This window comes from Netta rufina (genome assembly GCF_964035555.1).
Source record: "Netta rufina genome assembly, chromosome: 2".
Taxonomy (NCBI): domain Eukaryota; kingdom Metazoa; phylum Chordata; class Aves; order Anseriformes; family Anatidae; genus Netta; species Netta rufina.
Genome location: NC_140124.1, coordinates 123,528,504 through 123,540,973, shown reverse-complemented (window position 1 = coordinate 123,540,973; position 12,470 = coordinate 123,528,504). Strand labels below are relative to the sequence as shown.

Here is a 12,470-nt window from a genome sequence, read left to right as displayed (position 1 = left end):
TGTCCATGACATGCGGGACATTTAAGGAATAATTACATGCATTTCTGCCGTGGAATTTCAACAGTAAATCAAGCAGGCTTAATTTATTCAGCCACCACAAGTGAAGGCTGGTGCTGTGGACTATGAAGGCATCTTCCTTTCTATCCCTCTCTCTCATGCTTCTTTTAATCCTGACGGTAATTTAGGTTACTCTATATGTGTATTTCTCTTCCTGCCTTGTAGATTGCTGGAGAGGGAACCAGAATCGTAAGAGCAAATAGTTTTGGTATTCCCCATTAATAAAGATCATCTATTTAACTATGAGACTATGAGTTAGCTGGCTTGATGCATTTATATATATATATATTTTTTGCTGGACAGATTTTTTACAAGTTAAACAAATGCTACTACACAACACACAAACAATACCAAAGACACACAACATACCAATACATAAATAATCAAGCAGTGTAGAGTATTCAAAACCCATCAGAGGGCAGTTCCAAATCTGTCAGTGAAAACAGATAATTCGAGGTTTGGTGAGACCCTGTGGATTTTATCCGGCAGCTGACTGGCTGCCAGCTCCCTGCTGGCTCCCTCCCATATGAGACGCCCCTTAAAGCTGCCTCCTCTGTTAATTTTTCTCTTTTTCCCGTCTCTAGCAGGCATTACATGATATTTAAAGGCTACTGAGTTTAAGGCGGTCCTTGAACCTAAAGTGAGAATGTTACCTTTTACAAGAATGCAGAAGTTCACTTTTGATGCAAGCAATCAGTAATCAAGACTAGTGAACAGCTGTTCACAGAAAGCTATGGCCTGTTCAGCCTGCCCCTGCAGAATCCAATCTTCTAATAAAGATTGATTTATCATACCTTCATTAGAATGAAACTGTGCTAAGAGCCTATCATGAGCAAGAAAAACAAAATGCAGTCATAGCTTCATGGTAAAATATTTATTAAAATTTTAATAGTAAGTGACATGGTAAAAATAATCTCAAAATCAGAGATTTATACATCGAAATAGTGAATACAGATTCCCATGTTCTGTGATTTTTAAACAAAATAATGTTTGCTGTATTGCTATATATGTTTGCTGTATTATTATTGCAGTAACATTTAGGTTTGCAAATACACCAGAAAGTTTCGGCATTGTATTTCACACAGTGACCACATGTACTAAATATGCACAAATACACAAAGCCTGCTTATAAGACACTGCTGTTACCTCTCTGATTTTTAAAACAGAGCACAGTCAGCTTCCACAGAGGACTCACACCTATTTCAAAGGACTCAGCCTCACTCTAATACAGTATACTGTGAATTTAAAGTCAATTTGGATGTTAATCTTCTACCTTTGATCCAGCACTACAATAAAAAGAAGTGAAACTATGAAATTAAATCTCCACAAAATCGGGGAAAATTCTTATCACGCATTTTGTGATATGAGCAGTTCAAAATGATATTTTAAAATGATGCACAACAGTTTAACCTGCTTTACCTATTTCTCTGTAGACTAATATGTCTTAAGATTAAGAAAGTTATTTTGTAGGTTGCATACAAACTACTGCTCAAAAAGGGGAAAATTCCAGTTGCCCATGGTGAGCGTTCTGGTTTCTAAGAAGAGTGAAGCATCCACATTTGGTTGACCTTATTCATGTGAGGGAGCTTAATGCCAGCACAATTATGAAAAAATATACCACATTGTTTCCCTCTTACATCTGTGTTCGTGCCATTTCTGTGCATTTGTGTACAATAATATCCCAACTTCTATTTCTGTTCTAAAATGGTGAACAAAGGGAAAGCAATGTGCTGACGAGTATAAGCAAGGAAAAGTTTAGGAAGAGCTAACCAAAGAATAGAAGTGGTTTGTTAAATGAGCCTTTTAAGGACTATAACTGCAGCTATCCAGAGGCATGACCTCCATCTCATGCATATACAACTCGACCAACTGAAGCTCCACTGCCATAACTTGCTACTAAATTCATGTAAGTAAGCCTCCATTGCAAAATATATCTAGCCCCAGTGCTAGCTAAGGAAGCAAGTTTGGTTCAAGCATGTATGAAACACCATAAACATTATCATTAGTCTTGACTATATATCACTATGTATCAATCATAAGGGCCCTGCACACCCCTCTTCACACTTTGTTTAAGCAAGGACTGCAGTACTGGTAAGCACAATTTACTTCAGATCACACTCCTCAGGAACTGAGCACAGAAGCAGTCACAAAAATCAGCAACGGCTCTATGGATTTGTAGAAAACAGGTCCTGAAGAATTAGCTGTTGGCTGTCTCACAAATCATGAAAAAGGAGATTTTTACCAGCCCAACAACGTTTGTTCTGTTTGGCCTTCTCAGCTGTGAACAATTATAAATCGCACCTCAACAGCCCCACCAGCGGCACAGCAACACTTCCTTATAGCCACCATCTCTGTTCCTGCAGGAGGAGGTCAAAAAGCTTTTAGAAAGAAACAGCATGCAATAAAGACCTTCAGATACAAAACTAACCACTCCACCTGTGCCTGGTTCTGAACTCAGACAGCAGCAGCTTTGAATGTCATGAGAAGCCATCCATCCTACGTGCTGCGAACCAGTGAGTCCAGTTTTTAATGATGGGGATCACACATCACCTCTGACACTTGACTTGAAACTAGAAACATCTCGGAAGTCCAACCAAAACTGTCATAGGTATTTCAAAATGTTTTGTGAAGTTATTTGAGTGAATACACACCTAGCAAATATTTAGCGAGTTAACTAGGATCCTAGAATGAATCACCATTACAGTGCTTCTTTAATATCTTCCTTCTACTTCTTTAATATCTTTCTTCTAGGCAAGAGTAACCACAACCCCCATTCAATTTTATCTCTCTGGTTATTCATATTCAAAATCTTTCATTCCTGCCACGAAGCCCACGGTTTGTAATATACAGGCTGAAGTATCAGTTATTGCATTTTTGACAGCAAATAACCCACTGCAGTTGCTGGAGGAAGCAATCAGGCAGATTCAAAGATCACTTGATGGCAGTGTAAAGTGGTTATTGCTCCAGCCTCATTGCTTGCCACCTTAATTCACGTGACTTTTATGACCTCTCGGTCCCTGCCTTTCAACACGGATATTAAACTACTTGGAAACCATCCTTGTCATTCATTTGACTTACCATACCCGCAGATTCAAGGGAGATTTATCCAGCCAAACTCCATTCAACTTTTCTCACTCCTTTTTCATTTTCAGACCTTCTTTTGTTATTATCAGCTTATTGAAAGAGATCTGCATAAACCTTTGAAAATGCACAAGTTCTAAAGCGATACGCAGAATTCAGCCCGGATCATGGGGAAGGGAGTCTTTCAGAACACAAAAGTTAGGTTAAAGCTAATGCTTCGTGCTTCCAGTAGCTAGGCTATTCAATGCCTGATCTGTAAGACAACTCAGCATGCATTACGCTGGTCGTGTCACATCAGTTACAAAGACCTGCAGGAGCCTGAAGCTAGGATTTAAAGGTAGGAGGATCATCATTTTCAGGGAATTTGTTACTTTTCTAATTTGCCATCAATCAGAATAGTCCCATTTTGTAACTCCAAACTGGAGATAAAAATTTGCCATAACCATATGGTAGTCCTTGCTTTTACAGGTGTTTGGGAACATAACTAATGAACCAGATTCCGCACCACAAAGTAATCTCAGTGAGCTGTAACAGTAGCAACACCACTTCCCAGGAAAGAAGGCAATCATGTTGTGGGTCCCTCCCTTCAACAGTTTCTCCTTAATATCCAGTAATAGTTCCTTAGCAATTTTATCTGCTGGAGTTGGCTAGGAGAAGCCATAAATCAGTGTTATCGTTGCCACAGATCCTCCATACATCTTCTTTTGCAGTGCAAGGCTCTCAGGAAATTGCCAGAACTTTGTGTTCCTGGAATATTTTCCATTACACAGGGGGTACCACATTGGCTTGAATTTCCCTTTTCATTTGCACAGCCGCACATACAACAGTAGCCATATACCATAACCACAGAAGTAGGTTGCTGATTTGTCCATAATCAGGTCTGTAAGTTTGAAAAATGACTATAGAAACTTCAAAGGAAACCTATAAAACCGTATTTTAGAACTATTTATTTCCTTCTGTCATATTCCTTCTTCATTCACAATATTAGGGAATGGTATGCTGAGGTGCCATGGAGGCTGGGAAGTGAATTATTGATCTGCTGGCAGGAGCAAAATGCTGAGGAAAGAACTTATTGAAACGTCCTATAGGTAGGCTAGAAGAAAAAATGTATTCCCAATAGAAAAAGTACTAGCAAAAAGGGCTCACATTCCCACAAATGCAGTGTTATAAAGCTTCCCAGCACATGAATGCAAGCTACAGTCTGGAGCATTTGCTATCTTCCACAGTTTCCAGCCCCAATTCAGAATGTTATTCTATCAACCACATGAGGTGCTTTTTTTCCTTCACTGCTGATGTTTTTCCTGCAGCTGTCACAAGTTGAAAAATGTCATGCTTTACTCCGAGTGTGTATCCTCAGGTAACATTAGTATTGAGAATGTATTACAATACAGCATATGCCTGCACTTTTTAGCTTTAAGGAATAGGTTTGTCACTTTGCAAGAACCTCCTCAAAGTGATGGGTATTTATTTCATTACTGGTCACTCCGGGGTGTCACATGCTTTTGTACAAATGTTTGGAAGCAACCTAGGAATTACCTATTGATTAACATTCCCTGTGCTAATAAATATTTGCTACTTGCTCTTTCAGTGCTGCAGCAGATATATTGCAGCCTGTTTTAACCTGTTAGAATATTCACCCTATGAACAAACTGTGAACTCTCACCCCGAGCTCCTGGATTTATCTAAAAAAATAAAATAATAATAATCCTACAAATGTCTAAGCATGTTTATAGTGAGTGTCATAATGGATACAGTGGATATTTAGAATTATGCTTCAGTTATCTATTCTATTCTATTCTAATCTAATCTAATTCAAATTCTATTCTATTTTTACAAAGGTAGCTGGCCTAGGACTCCACAAAGAGAAACAGAGAAATGTCTTCTTTGTATTTCATTATTAGATAACAGAGCACCACAGGGTAAAAATTCAGTACAAGACTCTCAACCAAGGTGGCTGCAGTTGCAGAGCAGTCATAGCTTCTCTCCTGTTCCATGTTCCCATGTGCCAGATCCATCTGGACCCTGATCCATCACGCGCTGATTATCTGCGTCTGGTACATGAAAACAGAACGGGAGCAGAGAACTGTACTGCAGCTAAGGAAGGTGCCAGCAATGAGGCACTGTGATTAAAGGGGCATTTATGCACTGGTCCTGTCTGCTGACCCATGCGTCCAATACACAGGGTCTCACGCACAGGAGCAGCGCTGAGCCATCTGTTGTGCGAAAGAGATACTGATGAAATTTTGTATATAAAGCAGTAGTTTTGTATACAATGCTTTAAGTCGGCATAAACCTGTATTGCTGCCAAAAAATGCAAGCCTGCCCTCTTCTTGCTCATTTTCTTGTTCCTGTCCTTGTGTTATCCCCCACCCCCTTGAGCTAACAAGCTTTTGTGAGATTGCCTGATGAAGCAGGGTACAGAATATATCTGGATTAAAAACGCTCTGTTTCTTGTCAGGTTGGTTTCAACCTAATTAAATTCTGAACATAATTCAGCACATAATTCACAATATGACAGTGCAAATGCTTGTGCTGACCAAGGAAGCAAGAAACATAGAGGCAGGAGAAGGGAGACCAATTGCTTCTTTTGGTGGCAGTTCTGTCTTATTCTGGTTTAAAGCAATCAGACTCTAGCTATTAGCATGCTGTTTCAAAGCTCGTCAAGACAAATTAAGAACACAGTGCCATAATGAGCAACAGTCCAACCCCCTTACCAGCCCTGACCACATTTACTCGCTCCCTTTCCTATCTAAGGATTACTGAATGTGCAGGTAAGACTGATCAATTCATTGACCCCACTGAAAACTATTATTTTTTTTGTAAGACTTATTTTCAGCTGGAGCATTGAGCTGAACTGACTCATTGCAGAGCTACGCAGAGCTACACGACAAAGGGTGTCAGAACTCATACAGGTGAAAGAGCTCCCTTTGGGAGGCTGTAACATTCATGGATCAGCTTGTTCCAAGCCTGCAACTGCACTTTTAATATCACATTTTACTGTCTGTCTGAAGGGAAGGCTTCAATCCTAGCTTTTCAGCATTTTCAGACAAGCACCACGTACAATCACCTTTGGGATTGCTGTACATAAAAGTATCAGAACCAGGTGCTAGAAGTTCTCTGTGAGCCAGAAAGTTCTCTAGAGTTTTAGAGTCTGGAAATATTTTAAATACGTGAAACAATATAAATAGCATTTGGAACACTCCAAGTAACTCGTAAATAAAAAAGCACTAGATGGTAATTCTATTTTTTGGGTGTTTCTCAAATACATTTTCTCTCTTCTGCTATTTTAATTTTAAGCATAAAGGCTCCAACAAAGTTGTGATGCTTTTGTGCATACTTAGCACCATGTCTCTCTTAAGTTTGTCAGAAAACACTTCTCGAGTTTGATAGCACAACTATAGTATTTCATATGTGTTGCCCACAGACTTAACAGTTTGAGAACAAAAGGCAAGTATCACTCTTGTTTAGTATCTTCAGGACTCCAGCAGCCAGCAAACAGGGATCTCTGCAGCTGCAATGGTTCCAGTCCTTTGTCAGCCACCGACTGATGCAAATTCCCAGCAAAGCCGAAATCTGCATGCTGAAACCAAAACAGACACTGGAATTACTGCATCTAACAACCATTTTGGAATTATTTGCAAGGCTCCAGTTCATGTAAGACTGTCTCTAATTTACTCAGGAACCCATGTATAACAAAAATATTCTAAACCTTCGCTTTTTCTTTCCCACGAGTTTTCTTGTTCTTCTTTCACCAGAGATAAAAGCTTAGCTTTTTAAAGTAATCAGCAAAACATATGTTCTTTATGGCTTGTAGTCTCTAGCACCAAAAAAATCTGACCTTGTAATGCTTCCTCAAAGTCCATAAAATTCTTTATAATTGCCCAAACATTATTTTAATACCTGGCTTTCCTGGTAAATAAAGCTGGCATAACAAATGACTTCAAATCCAAAGCACTGGGAGCCTGCACATGAGCTGGCAACCATTCACGTCTTGGCCCTAAATGAGGGCACTGGACTGTCTTTCTATCTCCAGTGCTTATATCATTGTTCCCCTGTGATTTCCATCATTATTGGCTCAGCTCTTGGAAGGAAACTGGATGTCAACCTGCTCAATAGATGATTTACAAGATCTTCCTGGACAATTTCAGAAGCAGTCCTTTGATGACATACTGGCTCTACACTGTTGTGGGGCTTAGGCAGGAGTTGCCTTGTGACTAGCACGGAGATGTAGAATACCAGCTGTGTCAAGCTAAAAATTGAGTGACATGAGCAGCAGCTGTTTGAACCTGAGAACAGAAACTGAAGATTCAAACCACGTTAGAAAGAAAAAGAAAAAAAAAAAAAAAAGTTTAATCTGTTCATATTACAGAAGGAGCAAAATAGAAAAAGATGCGTAAGTGTCTTTTTGACAGGTCTTTTCTTTAAGTAGTCTGATGTCTCAGCAGCAATTCTATATGCCAGCTAAAACACTGATGCCCGACTAAAATACACGTACAAAATCATCCTGTGTACAACATATGAAAATAGGCATTAATAGGAACAAAGCAGATAACTTCAGTCCTTGGTGCTCTTTAAATACAGATAGCCATTGTCTTCATGATATTATAATTGCAAGTCTATTTCTGCCAAATGGACCGTGAAAATCAATAGCAAACTCCATTTGCTAAATAACATTTTCAAGCTTTGACTTGGCTATGGAAATTTGGACTCAGGTGGTTTGTGTAAAAACTACCAGCAAGAAGTCTGTGAAAATTCTTATTCTTGCCATGTGTTCATGGCTGTCAGCTTTGAAAGACCAAGGTCATTTTGACATCCGAAGTTCTGTATAACAAAATTGAGATTTGACCACCAGGGAAAATGTTTTTCCCTAAATGAAGGATTGGAAATAATTTCAAGTATACTCTAACTGTGCTGCTGAAGGTACGGTCTTCTCAGTAAACCAGCCTAACCTGAATACGGTCATCAAATACCCTTGTGTATTCTTTTGCAAGAATCGGTGTGCTTGGTAATGTGACTTTCGATGAGAGGTGTTCTAAAGCGAAAATCAGATCTACCCTCTTAATATTTTCAGTAATGTTTATCAGTCAGGTATAAAATTGCCTTCAGTTTCTAACTGAGAATGACTAGAAAAAGCTCAGGGAGCAGTTTGAGTCATTTCAGAAAATAATGATAATGATGATGATGATGATGATGATGATAACAATAACAACAACAACAACAACAACAATAATAATAATAATGTGGTTTGCTTTAATAGTTGGGTCTGGCATTCATCTATAGCTTTAACGGAATTCCCCAGGCCAGGGTATTTCTTAAAAAGTCCAGGTATAGATACCTCTGTGGCAACAAGTCTTTTTGGTATGAATCATTTTCCATTTGGGAAACTGGTTAAAGCAGTAATAGGAAGCACTAGCTGCCTCTTCATTATGAGGACTGGGTTCGCTGTACTTTTACTAATACAGCCACGACTGCTCTGCTGCAGACAAAGAAGCACGTGCTGAGATAAACTATTCAGTCAAGAAGGCAAGGCTGCTTGCGAGGCCTTAGCACGGTGGCATGAAAGCCTGGGCAGGCCCTAGAATTCCCCACCAACCATGAGGAAGGGAGCAGGATTAACCTCCTTGGAGGCTGTTGTCATGCCTGATGAAGCAGGACGACAGGAGGAGAGGACAAACAGGAGCAGTTGGCTGCGTGCTGGCTCCCAGTTCGGCCAGGTCTGAGATGACCCCTGGCTTCCCCAGCCGTCTGCTTTCTGTTACGGCCTTGTCCTGACCTGCCTGAAAGGCAGATCTGGAAATTACATCCTTTAATTTCCAGGATAATTTTTAATTTGTATTTGTTAAGGTTAAACAAAAAAAAAAAAAAAAAAAAAAAAAAAAACTAAACCAGAACTAGCTATGATTAATGCCAAATTCTACTGCTTTTATTAGCAATGTTACTAGACACTAGAATTCCTATTTTTATTGGAAATAATTCTACTTTTTGCACCTTAGAGCAGAAAACCTGATGTATTATGCTCTCGCTGGTTACCAGTGGGTCAGGGCCGGTCTGTGTTTTCCTCAGACCCCCTCACCCCTTTACAAGGGGTAAACGCTGAGAGCGCACACAAACCGTAACAACGCGACAGAAATAAGTTGTGATTTCACACAGTGAGAGCCCACAGACATCCCCGCTTTTGTCAGGGTGCGTTTTATTAAAAAATAAACAAGTAATCCGGCGGTCGTAGCGCAGGTAGGACTGGAAGAGCTCTCCGGAGAGAGCCTCCCCGCCCGCTGCTCCGTGAGGGGCGGCCCCGGGGGCTTCTCGCCGGGGGACGGCGGCGCCCCCCCGGCCTCGCCTCGCCCTCAGGGGCAGGTGGCGCTTGGCGGGGGGAGCCTCCATTCCTCCCTCCCTCCCTCCCTCCATTCCTCCCTCCTCTCCCCTCCCCGCGCTGCTGGCCCGGAAGGGAAGCCCTGCCCCTCCTTCTCCCCAGCCGGCTCCCAGGTGGCAGCAGCCATCTCCGCGGCTCCGCTCCACCTGTAGCGCGCCCACGGGGCGGGCAGAAGGCGAGCGGCGGCCGCCTCTCGCCTCTCCCCCCCCCCCCCACTCCCTCTCCCCTCCTTCGCTCCTCCATCCTTCCCTTCCCCTCCCTCCCTCCTTCCCCGCCGCCTCAGCCCCGCGGGGGGCCGGGGCAGGGCGGCCGCTTCCTCCCGCTCGGCAGCCGCGGCCCTGACGTCGCTTCCTTCCAACATGGCGAGGGCAGGTCGCTGCCGCCGACACCGCCACCGCCGCGGCTGCTGCTGCTGCTAATGGAGGCGGGCCGGCGGCGGCTCGGGGACTGAGCCTCCGCGCACACCCCGGCGGCGGGGGGCGAAGGAGGAAGAGGAGGAGGAGGAGGAAGGCTTCGCCCTCCCGCAGCCCAGGGGCTCGGCTGCCGACACAGCCTCCCCCCCCCCTTGGGGAGCCCTTCCTCCGCCGGAGCCTTTCCTCGGGGCGGCCGGTGCCCCGCTCTCCCTTCCCTTCCCTCCCCTCCCTTCCCTTCCCTTCCCTTCCCCTCCTCCTCCTCCTCCTCGATCGCGCCCATGTATGAAGGGAAGAAGACGAAGAACATGTTCCTGACCCGGGCCCTGGAGAAGATCCTGGCCGACAAGGAGGTGAAGAAGGCGCACCACAGCCAGCTGCGCAAAGCCTGCGAGGTGGCCCTAGGTGCGTGCGGGCGGGCGGCCGAGGGGCCTTCCTCACCCTCCCCCCTTTCTTTCCTCCTTCCTCCATTTCGCGGGGAGCCGAGCCGTGACACGGATTTTTGGGGAGCAGGGTGTGTGTGGGGGTGCTTGGATCCGCACTGGGGGAAACTCGGGGCGCCCCCCGGGTGGCAGCGGCCGTGAGGGCGCTGGTGGGCTCTCCTCCTCCTTCCTCCCCTTCCTCCTCCTCCTCCTCCTCCTCCTCCTCCTCCTCCTGCTGGCGCTCGCAGGATGAATAGGCAGAGCCGGAGGCGCCGAGCTGAGCCGAGCCGAGGTGACCTGGAAGCAGACGGCCGGCAGGTGACAGGCAGCGGGGAGGGGACGAGGCGAGGCGGCGACGGGGGAAGGGAGGGAGGGAGGCAGCGACAGTGCCCGGGGGGGGGCCCTGCGGTAACATAGGGACACACACACACAGGACGCCCCCTTCTCCAGGTGCTGCTGTGTCCAAACCATCCGCAGAAGCAGGACAAGTGCCGGAGCCGAGGAGGAGCGGGGCTCTGAGAGCCTGCCTGGCTGGGCTGCGGCCCTCCTGGGCGAGCACCAGGCAGAGGCTTCTGCTGGGGGGGTGCCCGCTTCGTTTAAAGCACACGTAGAGGGGTTACGGCCCTCCCGGCCTCCTGTTTGGCTCCTGGGTTTGCAGATAATTATTTTAGGAATTCCTGTTTTTTGTTGTTTTTTTTTTTTTTGTGCAGTAGCAATGTCTGCTCGAATAGATTCGGTCAAAGAGAGAATGCGAAACGCAACTTGGTTGCTTGCAAAATGAAGCCCGCGTAATTTCAGGCTCTCTGTTCTTAACACAATCTATTCATTTATCTTTTTAAAAACATTTTTCATGTTTAAAAAAAAAAAAAAGAACAGGACTTCTGTTGTTTTCTTTCTCTCTTTGTCTGTGAAAGGCCCAGGCAAATGGAGGGGGAGAAATGGTGGCAGCTCAACTATTTATTTATTAATAATTCAAGGAGATTGGAAAGGGTATGTCTTACATCTCTCACTTATCAACAGAATGTATTCATAATAATCTTACAATTTAGACAGATGGGATTAAACCAATAACCCTTTGGTTTTTCCATGGACCTTGTATGACGTATTCAAGTTAGAAACAGAGAAATATCCAGCCAGTATGTCATCCACAGAATTAGTCACCAGTATTAATCTTGAGTTACTGCTGTACTTTATCTCAGTAGGCAGATCTGTCTTAGGTATCGTCCAGATCCCTCTCGAGCACGGCTCCATTGTGTCACGCACGTTGTGCAGCGAGCCCTCCAGATTGTGCAGTCTGCATCTTTTATCTTCTAAAGGGATCTGTGGGTGGAGACCCCCCCCCCAAGCACGTATTCCAGTGATCTCTGTGCTACAGCTTCATTGAAATCTTGTGGATCTAATTGCATGATTGGGCCTCAAATAGGAAAATTGTGTGGTATGTGGGGTTACAAGAGGGCAAAGCAGGGAGAAAGAAATACAAGATTGTGTGTATTAGCTAATGTGTATATGTGTATTAAAAAAGGCATCATCAGCCTAAGAAAGATAAAAAGTGATGTTAGTTACCACAGAGCCTTCCTGAAAATCAGTGATGGTAGATTATAGCACAATTAAATACCGTCGTTGATGGCCTGTGAATGTAGTATGGTCTGTTGTCTGGTTTTCTGTATCATGGATACCCAGTTCAGAAGTGGCAATGTATAACTCCTGATTACAGTGCTCGCGTCTAAGCCAGCTATAAAAAGCTTTTCAGATAAAAGTAAATATCCTCCCTATTTCACATGTAGGCCAGCTGAGTGTTAGTGCCTCTGTCTTTTGTAGCGGGGTTGGAAATAGAACGCCCAAATTTTGGTCTCTCCATCCAGCTCTTCATCTCAGATTGCTTCCATCCTGAAAAACACTTGACTGGACACTTTGCCACCTTAAGCAAGGAATAAATGCTTCTTATTCCTGAGAAACTGCTTTCTTACATAGACCAGTGAAAGTAATGATAAACCTTCAATAACATAATAAGCTAAAGTGAGTTTGGAATTAACTCTGACAGTCTAAAGTTTTGCTGGATTTTTTTTTTTAATGCTTCTTGAATAAAATGTAGCTTTTAAAAATCATGGCAAACACATCCTCAAATCAAAA

The 12,470-nt window shown here is 43.6% G+C and overlaps 1 protein-coding gene across 1 annotated transcript in view; it reads left to right on the top strand.

Moving 5' to 3' along the window:
- The first annotated feature begins 9,813 nt into the window (after window positions 1-9,813).
- ARFGEF1 (ARF guanine nucleotide exchange factor 1) overlaps window positions 9,814-12,470 on the top strand; it is a 91,079-nt gene continuing 88,422 nt past the window's right edge. The window contains exon 1 of the mRNA XM_084281245.1: window positions 9,814-10,323. Within this exon, the coding sequence (XP_084137371.1) occupies window positions 10,200-10,323 (124 nt within the window). The 5' untranslated portion in view covers window positions 9,814-10,199. The remainder of the gene's footprint in view (window positions 10,324-12,470) is intronic.